Below are 18788 nucleotides of genomic sequence, written 5' to 3'. Positions count from 1 at the left end.
GAAATCTAATGCCACCGGTCTCATTATCGGAACCGGTCGGAAAAGGACCGAACCGGACGGAATACGTGCCCAAGGTCAGTCACCACTTGTGTCAAGCGATTCACCATGTTCCAGGTTTCCGAATGGCCTCCAATTTTTTGAGTAGGTAGCCTTAGATGCTAAAAATCAGTGGCCACAAGTAGCACCTCAATATCCTACCTAAAAGTAGGTGAACCGGTCCTCACAATGAGAAGTCCGCAATCTGTAAATCCTGAAATTTTAGGCTTTTCAACTTTTGTCATTGTTTTAGGTGCTCCATAACATCTAAGTGTTATGATTTTATTTTAACCATGATATATGTATCACCATAATATATTTTATGCTCAAAGTGAATCATGATAAGCCAATTTCAGCTTCCATCTTATGTCACATTCTCTTTAGCGTAGGAGGGTGTATGTCACTCCTAAATTTTGCTAAATAATATGCTTAAAGATTGAGCATAGTTAATGAAGGATCATAGAGAGGCTTATGCACTTATTAATGCATAGATTACATCTCCATTACTTTGGAGGAATTTTATTGATTCGTTTAACTTCTTTGCTCAAAAGAATAGCCTAAACGAGTCATTGATTCATTATTCTGAATCATAGTATCGTGAAATAATACAATTCACACTATTTTGATTCATGAGATGCGCTACATCGTTAGAAGTGATACATAAGAACTCTTTCACAATGAGTTTGTAGGTGTTAAATAATGTTGGCATAAAGATTGTCTCCAAGTAGCTTATCGTCTCACAAAGTTTTATGCATAGTATCATTGTGAATTCATCAACGTAGACAACTACTCTGACAAAAACCATTTCATGGGTTCAATTGATTTCTTGATACATAAAAGCATGTGACTTGAATCATAACGCCATAAGACATTGTTCTCTTCATAGTTACAAGGGATTAAAAACTAAATCCATTAATAGTTTTAAGTTCTTCTACCTATGCACTCAAAGTCTCTTGAACATATTCATAAAACAAAAATATAGAGACAAGTAGTCTGAGGTCAAGACATATAAATATCAAAATATAAAGCTCGGTAAGTGCACTGATATAGTCTCAAATGGCCGCTTAACGTTACTTAAGGGTTTTAGACCCAAAAACGTCATTCACAAGTGATTTTGACATGCAAATATCATGTACATACACTATAGACCCAAATAAAAGGATCGATGTTGCCTAGGCATACCCAAAAAGGGTTATTGGCATAAAAATAGAGCAAAAAAAGGCTAAGAGTTCATGAGGACGCTGTGCGGGGGAAGCTGTGGAGGGGATGTAGGGGGCCTCGCAGGGGGTTGTGGGGGGGGGGGGGGGCTTGCTAGGGGCTGCAAGGAGGCCTTGCAGGATGCCTATGGGCTGAGACAAGGGCTCACCAAATTTTTGATTTCATTAGAGGTAAAATCGGGCGGTGAACGGAACATCTTGCCCATACTATCAAGGCCGTAACTCGCAAACCTGTTATAGTTTGTCACTCCCCTAATCTTGTACGAGCGTTAGTTCAATTCGAACTTTGTGAAAAACACACCATATTTTAGAAACGGTGGGATATAAAGTGCATTGCATGGCATGTAACACTACAAATCATCACCAAAACAAGGTGGAAACATATCATAACAAGACATCAATAAGGGCTTCATCATTCCAACGAGACATGAATATGCTACAACAAGTATTGTCGGTTTTAAATAAAGCCGAGAGCGAACACTCATGGCTTGATCAAAATCAATAAATGATGACCGATTACACAAAAGATTATGGAGAATCGAAACAAATGTATAATAACAACCTCAAATATCATATAAGTGTGCATTGCGCCACACAAAGATCGTGTAAACCTGACTTATGCCACAATTAAAACCGTGGGTTTATGTAGGTAGTGTCATGCAATGTTCTACAAATCGCTAGTCGTTAATCGGGCGGACAGCTGAAAACCAGCGCCCAGAGGATTAATCGGATTTGTATTTTTGTATATATTTTAAATTTTTAATAACAAATAATTATATAAATATAATTAAAATCAGAATATAATGCATGAAATTAATGTCTAGAATACTAAAAATACATATGCTCTTAATCCTTAGAAATGTTCAACAATATTGATCTAATGATCTTAGCCTCTTAGGAAAAAAAATAAATACAATTCAACAACAATGAACTTAGGAAAATCAATAATAAGAAACACAATTCACTAACCCTTTGGAAAATAAGAAAAACAATTCAAACAACAGGAATGCATTCTTGCAAGCCTAATCCCTCGGAGCTCATCAAATTCTTTTTCTCCACATCATTCAAGTACTTCTTCTGTATCCGAATCAAACTCAAAATTCAGAACTTAAAAAAAAAAGCCTAGCCGCCTAGGATCCGCCCAAGATCCGCCTAGGCTCCGCCCAGCCACCTAAGCGGGCAAAAATCGGCCAGCCGCCTAACACCGCCGTTTAGCCCAAAATTGCGGCGGCTAGGGGTCACTGGGCGCCTAGGCGGTGATTTTTAGAACATTGGTGTCATGTAGTATGTAATGCGTTACATTACATTAACATATTACTTTTGGTAATGAAACCATAAATGCATCGAGACATTCTCGTATGTTCGTTTACTTGAACTACATGAGAATTTTATAGCGAATAATTGTATTGAGATCTTAACTATGAACCAATTAAAAATGTATTGACTAAGTAACATAAGTCACATAAACTTGGGAATAAATGGATTTATAGTCATTCAAACTATTAACCGAAGCATTTATGCTTCATTATTTTCTTTTTATAACTGTAATGTATAATTGTTTTAAAATCCGTAATAGTTAGAAGATATTCTCATGTTCTTCCATATAATGAATGTCTTGTTTCAAGATCTTCTCATATCTCGCTCTTGTATATTTTGACCATATTATTTATGTCAATGAAACGATGTTACACTAAAGAAAATTAATCCGGACTAGGTGCATATACACATCCAACAAGAAAATGCCAAATTTCATGCGCATATTGCGGTCAACAAGAGGAAATATTTATTAGTATCAATACGATACAACTTCTAAGTACTGAACTGGAGGTCAAGTCTCATAGTATGGTAACTCAGTTCAATAAACCGTGACAATTTCAATTACAAACTGGTGGTATAAGCGATAGTTCCGTCGCAAACTAATGTTTGTCCCAATTTTTTTCAAACTTGTAGCTACACACAAAGGCTACGGATGGTAACCTCGGCACTCCCAGCCGCTCCTAAAACTCGGTAAAAGGGGAATCATATACCTATATACCACCCGAGAAGCGAAAGAATCAGGTTGAAAATGAAAAGGAAAAGGAGGTTTCAAAGTCCGCGATGAAAGACAGAATTCAGAAGAATTTAAATTTGCATGAAAGCAAAATGTTAAATAAAGCAAACTTGGTTGTTTGCCAAATAAACAAAGTATAAGTTGCCCTTACTTGATTCCATGATCATGCTTGATTCCACGAATATACGTCGTGAAATAACTCTCGCCATTCGATTTCGTATCGCCATGTGATAAATTTCACCAAAATGAAAACACATGTTCAGTTTAAATTCATCACAAAAATAAAAACAGTAATATTAAAATAAAATGATTGGAACTGTGGTGGTAAAAACACCTTTTACCTGGGGCAAAATTACCATGCCCCAAATTCCCAATTTACTGAGAGGTAAGAAAACATGTTAACCAAGTCGGGTCGGGCCGTTCAATTCGAGTTGAAGCTCGTTCACAAAATTCGGCGACAAGGCGTCGCTTGCGCCGGAATATGGGCTTGGGTTTGGAGCTGGGTTCTTGACGTGCATGAGCGGTCGTCGAAACTTCAATGCACGGGTCACTATCATCTGAAAAACAGACGTCATCAGGGACCAGGTCGAGCGATCCACGTCTTGGAGCTGAGGCAGCAGCACACGGAGGCTCAGTGAGCTTCGAGGTCGAGCCTGCGGAGGCGGCGACGTTGAGAAGAAGACGCGGCATGGGAGCTTCTAATGCTAGAGGAAGAAACCCGATGATGGTAGAATAGAGGAAATGATGGGGTGCCCAAAAAAGTAATCTGGGTGCCCGGTTGAAGATCCAATTTGCTAGTTTTTTTTTGTTCGTCTTTTTTGCTATTTTTTTCAGCATAAAGAAATTTCTCAGGGTTTTTCATCTTCTTCTGTCAAATTCTTCATGACAGAAGGAATTTTGTTGCAAAGATTTTCCATCTTCTGTCGAATTTTTCATCGCATAATGGATTTTTTCATAATTCAGGGTTCTAAACTTAGGAACTCAGGGTTAGAACTACGTGCTGATGACGTGTTACAAAAACTGTAATACACATCATAATAGGAAAAAACATCATCTTTATTCATTGATAAAGAGGCTTTATATATAGGCATTACATTGAGTATCTCGTTGAATAAGGGATTACATATCATTCCTTATCTAGACTAACATATACTAATTAGGATAAGATACACCGGAAGAGAGTAATTATTCTGTGTACCCGCCACACCACGTGACACTGACACGTGGTGTACCCAGCTAATCATATTACATCATGGTATAATTAACATGCACGCGGTGAAAATGACAAAAGTTTATTTACATATAAGAACCAATCAGAAACAATCACAATAAAAATTTGACAAATAACATTAAAGAGGTACTCCACGTGTGATATGTGGCGGGTATATATAATACTTTCTCCACCGGAAAATTACAAAGGGTAATTCTCCTACAAATTTTTTTAATTTGAATCGTTTTGCTGCTGCCTTGGCCATCGGAGATGGTGGTCGTGTCTTTGGTGTTGCCGCCAGGGCCTTTGCCGATCGAATCCCCCCGCTTTTTTGTTATTGGGAGCCTTCCGTCTTTTGTTTTGAATTTGCATGAAGGCTTTCTTAGGTGTGGCAATAGAGTTGCAGGCTAAGATGGATGAGGCCAGATGTCAAGATAGGAAACATAACCCCAAATGAGGAAGCCCTAATTATCTGATCGATTGCATTCTCGGTAACCGCTGGTCTCTTATGATCGCCGATAGGCTTCCTGGTCGAACCGGTAATGAGATATCGATAAAAGAACTGCACTGGAACATCCATCTCAGCGAAAGACTCCTGAGCAAGGACTTCACCCAAAAACGCACAGAATACTACCCAGCCCCGGCATCCGGGAAGAAGCCGAACTATAAAACCGAAATTAATTCGTGTAGTGCCCGAAAAGCTTCCACAGTTAGCCTACCGCGAAATTAACAAAAGCTTTGACGTACAACTAATAGCCTAATACTGCTATCTCGATCTTCAAGCCATGCCATAATCAAGTTCCGGATCATATTCATAATCTTCACGGGTCTGATAATTTCAAAGAGGGTGGAGCCGTCTGCAATATTCATGTTCATAATCTTCACCAGTCTCGAGATAATACCTGACATACGTGTCAGCTGGTAATGGATTGCACTTAGGAAAATGTTCATGAGGAATACATGTAGGCGCTTCTGAAGATGACATGCGGATCGAGATGAGAAGTATCAAGTTATGCTATAAATACATACTTAGTTCGATCGTTACTGAATAGTAGATATATTTGTTGATCTCATAGCAACCAATTTTTTAATCCATGCATAAATCGATTTGCATGCTTATCGCTACATCAGGTAATCGGTAGCTCAAACTAGTATTCAGCATTCTAAATATGTCCTGACCGAATGCAATCCCTTATAAATACGTCCTAACCGAATGCAATCCCCCCAACGCTAACGCTCGAATGCAAGTAACCTGACCAGTGCTAATAGACTTCGGTAGTGACTCTTTCTAATATTATCCTGCATGAGACATTACACGTATAATCTTACATCTCAATAACATTACTAGATGATACCTCTTTCTATCAAGGAAAAAAAATAATATTAACGATTAATAATGATAAGAAAAAATTATAAAAAGTATCATTTCTCATTATAAATTATAAAAATTTCACAACTTATTTCTGAATTATAAAAAGTCATCTCAATTGACTAGAAATTAGAAAATAGTCACTTTTAAATATTTTCATGACTATTTTGCCCTTTTTACACAATTCTTATTGATCTTCTTCATATTTTTCCTTCTTTTCTAATTTCAGCCATAACTTTGTCATCTGGTGATGAATTTGACTGTGGTTGGTACTGTTAGAAAGATCACTTTTCCCTCTTTCATTTGATATCATACCCACTATGAACTGATCACCATACAAGGTGTAACAACCTTCGTAAGGGGCTGCCGCCGTCCAAAGTGGTGCCCCAAGCAATTCCGATGAAACCGGAGCTCAAGACTCCATAATTTTTATTATTCTCTTCACTTTGAGCATACTCATACCAATATCTTTTGAATTTTAACATAATTTTACTTATTTAGACATTTCTCTCTACATGTCATACCCACTGTCACACAACCTATCACATTAACTGTCACACCCCTTGTCACACTACCTGTCACACTCGTTATCACACTACCTCGCTGCCACCTCGCTGCCACACTACTTGTCACACCCCTTGTCACACTACCTGTCACACTTGTTATCACACTGTTTTATGTGACTATCTTGTGGCAAGAAGAAGAAGAAGAAAAATGACTAGAAATAACGAACATTTTTCTATTGTTATATGATCTTGAATTTCTCAAATCAACTCATACGATTCAAATATCGACATTAATGTGATGTCAGACCCTCAGCCACACTACATATCACACTAGTTATATGCATGTCACACTACCGATCATACAAACATTGTTATGTGACAGCTAGTGTGACGACTAGTGTGATAGGTGGTGTGACTCCCATTGTGACAGTCACTGTGACTGCTATTTGTGGGCGACATTGTAACTAAAATCTTCATTAACATAGAATTTTGATGTGGGCACCCAAAATTGCTCTAGGCACCCACACCATCTTCTTTGATCTAGTCTCGGCGCTGCATCAGTCTCCCAAGCTATCCTCATCGTCGTCCTCTCTTCTGGTTGGAACTAGATCTCCTCAAGCCAAGGATAGCACCAGCCATGGCGACAAGGCTGCCGGCACGGATGTCGACGAAGACGACAAAGAATCTTTCGGTGCATCTTCATCCTCTAGTTTGCAACAGTACCAAGACTGTTTCATCGACGACTTCAATCGTAACTACACCTTGTCCACCAAACAGGTACACACTCCATCGCTGCTCAGATCCACCTGCAGATCACCGGCAGCCTCTACTTGATTTGTCTCACCTGACACGCTCCGGCGAGGATATACTCGATGTCGGGATTTAAAAAGTCGACGAGGATGTGGGAAGGATAAGAAGGCAACGACGTGGTGCTTTGTGGCGGCTAGATCGGAATCTGACGAGGTCTTCGAGTTCACAACAGCGAAATTAGAGTTCGGCAAGGTAGAAGATCGGAGAAGGAAGTTGAGGATGGAGTCTCCTGAGGTAGTAGATCAAGAGTTGATAATAACAGTGCCAAGTTTTGTAAATTTAATCAAATTAATGGGCATCGGTTTAAGAAATTTAAGAGAATGACTTTTTTATAATTTTCAAATCTTGCTTGACTTTTTTATAAATACATGTATCAAATGTGACTTTTTTTTTATAACAAACTCTAATAATAAAAACGAGATGTGAAGACGTGCATGAAATTAAGCCAAAACGAAAAAACTAACTAAAGCGGAAGAAAAGGTTTTAGTGCCTCAAATTTGTTGTTTTAATCTCATGTAGTATGCCACGTCACTTTGCCACGTCACTGATTTAAATAAATAGAAAATTATATAGTAATATCAGACCACATTTGAATTAACAACAAACTCATCTTCCATATCTGTTATACAAATTATGACAAAAGCCCAGACTAAAAAATGAGTGGACTCAAAATTGATTATATAATTAATGTTAAAATGTCCAAACTACCACTATTTTCATGAAATTTACCAATCTACCACTCATATCTTACAAGATTTTTCTCTCCTTATTTTTTAGTTTATTCCGGTAATTTTAAAGTTTCTTGCCAAACCACCGGCAATTTGAAGGTGAGTCAAAATATAAAGTTGATCCTTATGTCATGGGCTTTCATTTAAGTATTATATTGAATTTTTTTTTTGAAACTTTGACATTTTGAATTTTAGCCACAAAAAACCATAGTAGCAACTAGTTTCGCACACAATAGTAGTAGATCGATTCATAATCGACAATAGCATGTACGTACATTCTCAACCAACATTAGCACTTTTTAAGTCGGCAATAGCAGGTAGATTAGCTTCCAAGTCGATAATAGCAGCTAGTGTCATAGCCAACAAGAGCATATAACCTCTCAGTCGACAGTAGCACATTTCTAGTCGGCAGTAGCAGGTACACAAGTATATGTGACATGTGGTAATGAGAATGAATTTTCAATTCTCTTAAATGTAATGGGCTAAAGAGAGGAAAAAATGTAAAATATCATATGACATGTAGCAGCTTGTCATTATGTTGTTCTTATTTGTAACTTTTGGTCCTAATTTGCTTTATCAAATTAAGAAGTAAGTTTTTTGTTAACCAAAATGTTGTTCGACACTTATTAGTAGTTTGTTATAAAATTATTTCAATATGTCAATTTTAAATAAAAAGACAATCATATATTTATTAATTTAACGACTCAATAGATTACAATATTAATTATATAAATGTTTGAGGAGGAACGAAACGAGAATAATAACAACGTAATGGAACATAACGTAACACTTTATTGATTGATAATGTGGCATATATATAGGCATTACATAACCACAATCACGTAGGATTCGGAGTCCTAATATATCTCTAACAAGAAACCTAATAAGGCTAAGACACACACAAGGGTAGAATAGTAATTCTCCCGGAACACTCCTCCTTGTGTCGCATGCCTAGGTTACATGTTGCACACATCGTTGCCTCGGTAAAAATCTTGTCAAACAAAACAAAAATATCTTGCATAAAAACAAAAGCTTGATCGAAGGGAAAAAGAGCACAACACACCGTCTATATTTGATAGCATCATGTGACCTAGACTCCCCCTGAGGTCTACGAAACAACTCCCCTTGATTAGTGTCATAATCATGGAATACGAAGTATATGTTATACAACATTCATTACATGCTTCTCAAAATTAGTCTTGGGCTAATAATCAATTATTAATCTAGCAACATCCTTAGATCATACATGCTATACTTAGCCAAACTTAGATATTAGGAAATAAGATTGCATAAAAACTCAAAACAAGAGTTTGCAATGAAAATTAGATTCTCGGGTAGAATGACATTCACTCACTTAAATGACCATAACTTCTTCGTCCCAATAGGTATCAGTAAACCGTAAAATGTTCTGGAAAGTAGACACCCGTGGCATTCCAATGACATAAAGTTCACAACCTATTGCGATCGGAGCAGATCACAGTGCTCTGTCGAAGTTGACGGACTTGCAAATTTCTGGATAGAACTGTCCTACTTTGCTACAACGGCCATAACTCAGTCAATATGATAGCTATGAAAAAATGGTTGGTGTTTCTGGAAAGTAGACACATAGACCTTTCCAACGGTACCAATTTGACCATATTTCATTGAGCGAGATGTCTTGTAGGTCTCGTTGAAATTGACTTTCGAAACTATACAGATTCTGATTTGTCACATTCAATGTGTCTTTCACAAGTGAATGGGGGAATGGACCAATGAATGACTGATTTTGGTCCAAAACGGAACTGTACGCATCCTCTACGCTACCATTGTCGACTGCTACACCAACGCGTGCGTTGATGTTGCTGGAGCTGCTGGCGGCATTGGTGTGGATATGATTTGTGTTGGTGTAAGTTTAATGACGATCCATAGGCGCATAGTTAATCACATCATAATGAAAACAATAGTGTCCCAACAACACTTACATGTATGAATCCATAGCTCATTGAATCTCTTCATCATCTTTACTTAGATGGAATAAAGAGTCCAAAATTAGTTTTCATATGAACACGTATGGGTATAAGTTCTTGCAACCGATTGTACTACATTCTCTCGAATGTCGCAATCTAATTACATAAGCTCTCTGTGATCTGGAGGCATTTAAAGTCCCTCAGGAACTCTCATATATGCGTCAAGATCCCTTTACAAATATTCTATGACCACTATCATATGCTGCAAATCAGTTTTCATGGACACTACTACTAATCAAGTAGCAAAAAATAATTATGTGCATAACGAGAGAATATAACTCATCGTAGTCAATACTAGGATAATGAGACAATATTTGCGCCATAAGTCTTGCAAATATCGCATGACTTTATCATTCTCATTACACTTACGAACAATGACTAATATAACAAGTCTAGTTCAGTCTGTATTGATTCTTTCCACTTCGGTCAAGTTGATCATCGGTGATACTTTACAATGGAATAAGAGCATAAGCGAATACATCATCAATCATGGGAGATCAATCCATTAAACACATGTGTGCGCTTTATACGATCAATTTGAGAGATTTCTATTCTTCTCTAACATCAACAAAATGAGTATGTAGCGTCCCACAGAAACTTAGTTGATACACATGTTTAGAGAATATCTCTTGATGATGGGTGAAATACTTTTGCCTATACACCTCACTTCTTTCTGGTTTTTGATTCCAGAGAATAATGGTCTCCCCCTCATCTAGGTAGGAGCCAAGACCGAATCTTTGACTCTTACTTGTCCATCTTTGCGTTTGCCGCCCTTGTTTTGTGGTGCAATACTACGGGCGCCGACAACACCACAACGTACTATGGTGCCATCGCCGGTTTCCTTCCCACTGTCAGGGATGGTGCCAACGGTGCTAAGACCATGTCATATGAAATTCTCCCATATTTTGAGAGTTTCAACCTTACCGACACATCACAACATTTATGTGCGATCTCGTCACTTTTGCAATATCAGTAAATTCATTGAGCATCGAATCTTTGACTTTTTGGAGGTCGATAATGCGTTGCATTTTTTCTCACTTTGAGTAGTGCGGGATCTGAATGAGACATAGTGCCACACCACTTCAATCTCTGGCGTTAAAACTGGAATGAGAGCATTCCATATCTCTTCCTAACGACGGGAAATATGTCTCATCAAAGTGACAGTCTGCTAATATCACAGAATAGAGATCCACGGTTTTAGATTGGAAATAGCGGACAAGTGTTGGTGATTCATAAATCATAACAAACCAAAATACTTAATCGTTTCATGTAGACCTATTGAGAGTACTACAATAGGGGCACATAAACAACTTAACCAAATAGGCGGTAGTGAAAAGAACATTGAGATCGTATCCAATAACCATCTGATACGCACTAAACGCTTGGTGAGTTGTGGGTCTGAAATGAATAAGTGTTGCTACATGCAATATTACATATCTCCATGCAAAGACGGGCAGGTTAGTACCCATAACCAAGTCTGACCTCTGCTAGATCGTGCAGTGAATGAACATGAGGAATAATATGTTTAACGACGATCGCAGTAGATATGCAAAACAAAATCATAAAAAGTCTTGGAGTTGAACTCTCCAACAGTATCCAATCAAATAGATTTGAAAGGATGGGAAGGGTGGTGAGCCCTTAGTATGATGATCATAGCTAAAAAATTTAGCAAATGCAACGTTTAATGTGGAAAGCAAAGTGACGTGTGACCAACGCGTCGATGCTCTTAACCTATACCATAAAAATACCGAAAAATGTCTGCATTCAGTTGGACATGATCCAGTAATGTCACCTTAAATACTTTGTAAGAATTGAATGTTCTCGGTTAGAACCTTAACAAATGAAAGACTTCCTTGAAATCTATCAAGAGAACAAGCATTGAAAAATGAGCGATGGGCATCTGAGATTTCCATGGCGGCAATAGAAAACACGTGAGGCATCACAACCTCTTGTGAAGGAAGGGATGCCGCCACCGACGGCCTAAATGTCATGGGGCCGCCGAGAGGGGCATGCTCGGCCTCACCGTGTGGAGCACGGGTGAGGTGGTCCTCCAATCGCTTCGTGAACCTGAAAAATAGATGATCATGTGAATTTCAAAGAACTCTAATCATCATATCTCGTTCAAAATGACCAAAAATGATCATGTCAAAACCGAGAAGACAGCTAAACCGAACCCATGATTCAAAGAATCTTGAGTTACATAAAGCTACTACTGCAAGCAAGCAAGCCTATGTCTGCAGACTAACAAAGCTACTGTCGAAGCTTGAAAATGGTACTATCAATGAAATCTGATAGATTTATTCATCTTCATTCTCAACACAAATATCAACATGAAAATTCATCATTGGCATGTATGGCCTTTTAAAACTTAGCAAGGCACAGAGATATAGAACACAATCTCCGCATGAGATCCGTAAAACAACTAACTGCGCCATAGAACAGTGTGGGTAGTTACACAATTAGCAAAACACTCGATTTAACGGCGGAACATTCTCAAAATAAAATTAAAATAGTCAACGACATGGTGAACTTAACTAGACAATACACCGTAGAATATTGTAAGAGGAGGGATTGAAACAAAGTGCAATCTCATCGAATGTATCACATGACAATAGAACTACATTCTTCAACTTAAAAATTGGAAAAACATGGTATTGGAGCAGTTGAACACCAAACAATTTTGGTGGTAAAAACCATCCAATTGGTGCGGGTGGTCACCAATAATAATAAAATCGTTTGAGCTATGAAACGACTTGGAGAAAACCAGAAAATTAACAGGAAAACCATGTCAAAATAACTCAAAACCAAGTGAAATTTGGACTGGGAAAACGTGCAGTAAAAACTACGGGAAATATACCGGAAAAATGACGAGAAATGACAAAACAATCGTCTGAAAACTCACCGGAAACCGGCGGCGCCGATTGCCGGAAAAACTGGCTAGAGTTGGCAGGCAAGGAGGCCGGGGCTACATGTCCAACAGGGGATGCCGGCAGGAACCGGATGCTGGCGCAGGAACGCCGGCAAGTGGCCGGAAGGCGGTCAAAACGCCGGAACAGTAACCGGGAAAATGACGTCAATTTTGACTTTCCGAGATCCGTTTTCCAAATTTGAAGGTCTAAATTCACAATATACGACTATTGGGGTCTCATGTAACCCAAAAGCGGCCAATTTAAAAACCACGTGAGTTGCAAACATTGACCATTCATGCTAGGTTTAAGGCAAATAAAATTTTCACGAGTTCATCTAAGGAATACGAGAAATTTTATTGAATATGCCAATATTTAATACAACACAAACAAGCTTCCAATTCCAATAGACGACTTAAGCTAAAGTCGAGCAAGAAACATGACAATGCCAACATCATACTTGAAAAATAGTAAGCATAAAACATAGTCAAAAGAGATTAACTAATCAAAAGTCCGTAGCAACAAAAAATCTTGCATATCGGATCCGGCGGAGCCTTAGCCTGAGGCTGAAAAAAAATTGCTTACTGGAGAATGGAAGAATGTTACGTTGCCATCTCCAAAGTTCCCTCAATATAAATAGATACATGTGCCAAACATGACATGTGTTTCTCGGATGTGGAGCATGAATGAAGGTCAACTATGGTAATACAACGTGATAGACGTTTATTGAATCACTTTAAGTGTGTCATATAGAATTTGCTATTTTTTCGGGATCTTTAGTCAGTAAATAGTAACAGACTCAAATAAATGAGTACGTAGACCTTGGGATTATCGTTTATAGACATGAGTTTAAGAAAACTTAAACATTCAAATAACAGTCGTGATGACGACGCATCCATAAGAAATGAGGGTTGTATAGGTTTCGAATAATCGAAACTATTCAACTATGTAACCAGAATTAGAAGGGATGTGATGTATATGGTCACAAAATAATCGATGCATATCGGCAATTCTCATGATCGCACCCAAAACAACGGTGTACTCAGATAACCACACGAAATCGATTTCTTCCCTTTAAATAATAATGTGACTCCCCTAGGACCGTCACACGAAAAACGTCTACCAAGAAGGGAATCATATCCCTCTTTGGTCTCATTGGCGTTATAAGAAAGGCCAAAAATGAGACATGAAGAAGGCTAATAGCGCCCGATAATTTATATATATATGTTCAAAAGCAGCAACTTTAAGAAAAACATACTTGTTGGTCTGCCAAATAGACCACATATAATTAAATTGCTCTGCAAATCAATCGTCATGCATGAAAGCTGCTTGATGAATTTTTTTTCCTTGTCGATCTTCATACTGATGGCATCAAAAGCGTTGATTAACATCCATCTCTAGCATGCCTGTCATAATAGTGGTACGACGATTGATCATTTTTCCTATATGGGCACGTGAAATGTAGTTAGAAAACTAAAACGTGCAAAAAAAAAACGATGAAATAAGTAAATAGGAAAAAAGAAAAAGGAGAGAAGAAGAAAAACAAATATTGGGCTTAGCAGGGAGAGGCCCAAAAAATGGGCTGCTGGGTTGGATCAGGTGAAGCCTTGGGTCGAACCCAAGAACCGGGTCAAGGTCGTGTTGCAGCGCCAGGAGGCTTCACTTCTGGGTTTCAAAGCAGAGGCGTAACGTTGAGGCTGCGCCGTCGGCGCATGCTAAGGTGCGCGAGTCAACAACACCCAATGTTGGGTTAACCTCGCCGGTGTGGATGGAACCGAATTGAGCGACGATGAATCGTCTTCGTCTGGAACAACGACAGTGGAGATGAAGTCGACGATGCTGGTTGATCTAGAGGTCGGAACTCTGTCATTGAAGCTGGGCGGCGCTGGACTGCTGGAAGCTGAGGCGGAAGAAGGGTGCCCATGAAAGAAATATGGGTGCCCTTAGCAATTTACGATTTAGGATTTTCTATTTTCTACTATGTTTTTCCGACGACAATTTTGTCGGAGTCTACTCTATTTTCCGACGATACTAAGAAAAGAAGGTTGCTGGAAGAAAAAAAAATTCAGAGCTAGGGTTAATTTTTCTGATGAGCTCGTCGCTCAGACACCTTATAACAAAATGCATAATAACGTGTTTGAGGAGGAACGAAACGAGAATAATAACAACGTAATGGAACAGAACGTAACACTTTATTGGTTAATAATGAGACCTATATATAGACATTACATAACCACAATCCCGTAGGATTCAGAGTCTTGATCTATTACAGAAATGTGAATCTATCTCTAATAGGAAACCTAATAAAACTAAAACACATATAAGGGTAGAATAGTAATTCTCCCGGAATAAGAAAAAATATTTTTGTGGTTCTTATATTTTATTAATTCTTTTTTTCATCACGTTAATGGTTCCAAAATGCAATAAGAAAATTCTCCGGGTCTTAGTCTGAAATAGCTAAGCGAAGACAATATGATTAAACGAGTGCGCCGTCTGCAGGGACCAGAAGGGCAGATACAAAGAAGGGTTGTTGAATTACGTGCGCAAATTTATGTAATTTTGCCAATAACGTAAGCATCTTGATATTAATAAAATTGGACTCAGTTTATTTATATAAATTAAAAATTCAAACAATTGACAACATGTTTAAATCATTAGTACTTAAGACGTGAGTTCTTTCCAAAATCTCTTGGGAGATCCAACGATCGGAAGCAAATTGGAACCAATTATTAGAGAATAAATATAGAACTATATATACCAGTTTATTAATTTTCTTTATTTTTTTTAACGGGAAAAAAGAAGAAGTCTGTAGCGAGTTATAAATTCTTCCGGCCCTAACGTACGTTAGCTCCCAAGTTCTTACTATTAAAAAGGAGGACCGTGTCTGAGAATGCTCTGTGCCTCTAGTCAGAGAGCATCGGTCTCTTCCTTCATATTAACTTATTGAGATGAAGATTGAACTCTCAAAGATAAAGAACTGAGAGCGATAGAGCGAGAGATCATTATTTTCTCGATCTGGTGCTTCATATTTGTAAGTAAGAGAGCTCAACAAAGATATGGGAAGGGCTCCTTGTTGTTCAAAGGTTGGTTTGCACAGAGGTCCTTGGACTCCCAGAGAGGACACATTGCTCACAAAATATATTGAAGCTCATGGTGAAGGCCATTGGAGATCCTTGCCCAAAAAAGCAGGTATACATTGTTATTTCTTGAGATTCATTTCTTTTTCGTCTTCGATAGAGAATGGGCGATAATATTAGACCAAGGGCCGGAGAACTGTGCAATAGGGAGCTACCCGGTCTTAAAATGAAATTCGTCCCGTTACTCGGATAAACTATGTTTCTTGTTCTTATAAGTTAGTGACTAATTAAATAGACTATTCGTCTCCTACTCTAAATTTGTGTTTTTGTGCATGAAGGCCTCCTTAGGTGTGGGAAGAGTTGCAGGCTAAGATGGATGAACTACCTAAGGCCAGACATCAAGAGAGGAAACATTACTCCAGACGAAGATGACCTAATTATACGACTGCATGCACTTCTCAGAAACCGCTGGTCTCTCATAGCCGGTAGACTTCCGGGTCGAACCGATAACGAGATCAAGAACTACTGGAACACCCATCTCAGCAAAAGGCTCATGAGCGAAGGAACTGACCCGAACACGCACCAAAAACTATCCAAGCCTCCAGCCCCGAAGGTGAACAAGAGGAAGAAGAAGCAGAACCACAAAGCCAAGAACAAGAACAATACTGAAAAACGCTTGCCGGAAAAGCCTAAGGTCCATCTCCCGAAACCGACCAGGATCACATCCTTTGTTAACCTACCAAGAAACGATAGCTTAACCACAGCTACCACTACTGTATCTTCTAGTCAAGATCTCGTTCTGGATCATAATAACAATCTTATTCCTTGGTCTGATTTCAAGGAGGACGAGGTGGTCTTCTCTGTCGGTGATGGGTCGTCCTCAGATTTCGAGTGTGATCAGTCTCGAATAATACCTAATCTTGCAGCGGCTGGTGATGACAATTCTTTGGAAAATATTTACGAGGAGTATCTGCAGGCCCTCTTAAAGACGTCAGATCAAGATCAGAACTATCAAGTTGAGTTAGACTCGTTTGCTGAGTCACTGCTGATCTGAATAAATTATAAGTAAGAACGCGATGCAAGCTATCACTAGTTCTCTCGCGCGCAAGGGTTTAGTATTATTAAAATTGAATCTTAGGTCTTCACGTGCTTACCTTCTGGTTCTAGGCTTCTAGCTAGTCAAGGTTCTGTGTTTATGTTCCAATAATAAGTCGTAAAGCTGTGGTAATCATGTAATTGGCTTTATTAATGTATAGGGTAGAAACCGTGATGATGCATGCCGGCAACTTATAAACAATCAAATCGTGAAGATGTCAAATCTTATAGTTCGTTGCTTACTTGCTTTTAAATTTCATGAATAACTCGATTCTCATGCACAAAATTCCTACCGACAGAAGAATAATTATTTTGTGTACTTAACTAATTATATTATTTTATATTGTGGTAAATATGCACGTAGTGATAAAAAAAATATTATTTAAATATGAGTAATTAATCAGAAACAAACACTGTAAACAATTGACTAATAACATTAAAATGGTACGTCACATAGACTATGTACCGGGTACATAAAATAAATTTTCATGACAGAAATAATTAATTAAGTTAACCAGTCATACACACACACTCACGTACTCTAAAGATGTTTTTGTGAATACTTCTTTCTCATGTCATTCGGTTCTTACTATCTTACATTAGCAAACATCTTTAATTCTAAAAAAGGTAAAGTAAGACTCAAACCCGCAAGATTGTTAACTACTAAGACTACATGCATACAAGTTCATAATTTTATCATAAGAGACAATTATAAGAATATAAGGTCTGCATGAATGAGACGTAATCATCCATGTTAATTTGATTAATTTCATATTGTATATTAAGTGAACACAAGTAAAGATATTGTATATTATTATATAAGTGTTTCTGTCATTTAAGGTGAAATTAGAAAAATAAACTATAAAAACCTAATTGTTATAACATTCGGTGATCTCTCTATGAGTTATTTAGGTCATACAATATCTATTGAGAAAAAATGTTTCAATATCAAATTATTAAGTTACTTCTTCGCTTTCTCTTCCTTCGTCATATTCAGCTTGGTTTTTTCTTTTTTATATACTAGTCTCATAACACACACTCCGTGTATGCCACTGACGGACCTACATAGTCTCGTGGGTGATGATGCCCACACTCAAATGTCTTACCTTCCATGTTTTCTAGTTAAAAACATCTTTTTTAGCCAATATTTCTTCAAAATCTACTATTTTTTCCCCTTCTTATAGTATTTTTTGGTTCATATAATTAATCTGCCCCCACTCATACATGATCTTGGGTCCGCCACTAGTGTATGCTACCATTTGACTTTTTTTATCTATCCGAAATTGTTGGAAAATTTAACAAAATTTAAAATTAATGAAAATAAATAAATCGATAATTGGTAATTTATGTAGTTATTTTTATAATAATTGATAGTTATTATCTATTTGAAAGAATCATAATTTTCTCTTTATTTTTCTCTTTCACAAATCCTCCTTTTATTCTTTTCACATTTATAATTTAGTGCGCAACATATTTAGACATAATTAAAAAATTAATAAATTGTGGGCATTTTTAGTTTAAAAATTTAATCATAAAATCTCTTTTATGACTTTATTAATAGAAGATATATACCACCATTTGAGAGAACTTCATTGCAAGAATTTCAACGGTACATGTCTTTTATTTCTTGTAACTTAAAAACATAATACATGATACTAAGTTACTGACAGTATGACACGTCAATTGATGACTTGGGCTCCAAAAAAAGTACCCTCCCTACATATTTACAATCTTCCACTTGTTATCGTACAATGTACTTTTGCTGATATAAATGTAGA

At 37.6% G+C, this 18788-nt stretch overlaps 2 protein-coding genes across 2 annotated transcripts in view; one reads left to right on the top strand and one right to left on the bottom strand.

The window, feature by feature from the left end:
• LOC126801832 (exportin-2) overlaps positions 1-18788 on the bottom strand; it is a 228205-nt gene that overhangs the window by 102629 nt on the left and 106788 nt on the right. The gene's annotated exons all lie outside the window — the stretch shown is intronic.
• On the top strand, positions 15734-16996 carry LOC126801843 (transcription factor MYB13-like). The gene is made up of 2 exons (XM_050529310.1): positions 15734-16027; positions 16254-16996. Exons 1-2 carry the CDS (start codon positions 15895-15897, stop codon positions 16967-16969), a joined length of 849 nt encoding a protein of 282 aa, XP_050385267.1. The 5' UTR covers positions 15734-15894; the 3' UTR covers positions 16970-16996.

This window comes from Argentina anserina, chromosome 7 (assembly GCF_933775445.1).
Source record: "Argentina anserina chromosome 7, drPotAnse1.1, whole genome shotgun sequence".
In the NCBI taxonomy this organism is placed as follows: domain Eukaryota; kingdom Viridiplantae; phylum Streptophyta; class Magnoliopsida; order Rosales; family Rosaceae; genus Argentina; species Argentina anserina.
Note: the sequence above shows the minus strand (reverse complement) of the source record. Positions and strands in the feature narration are given on the sequence as shown.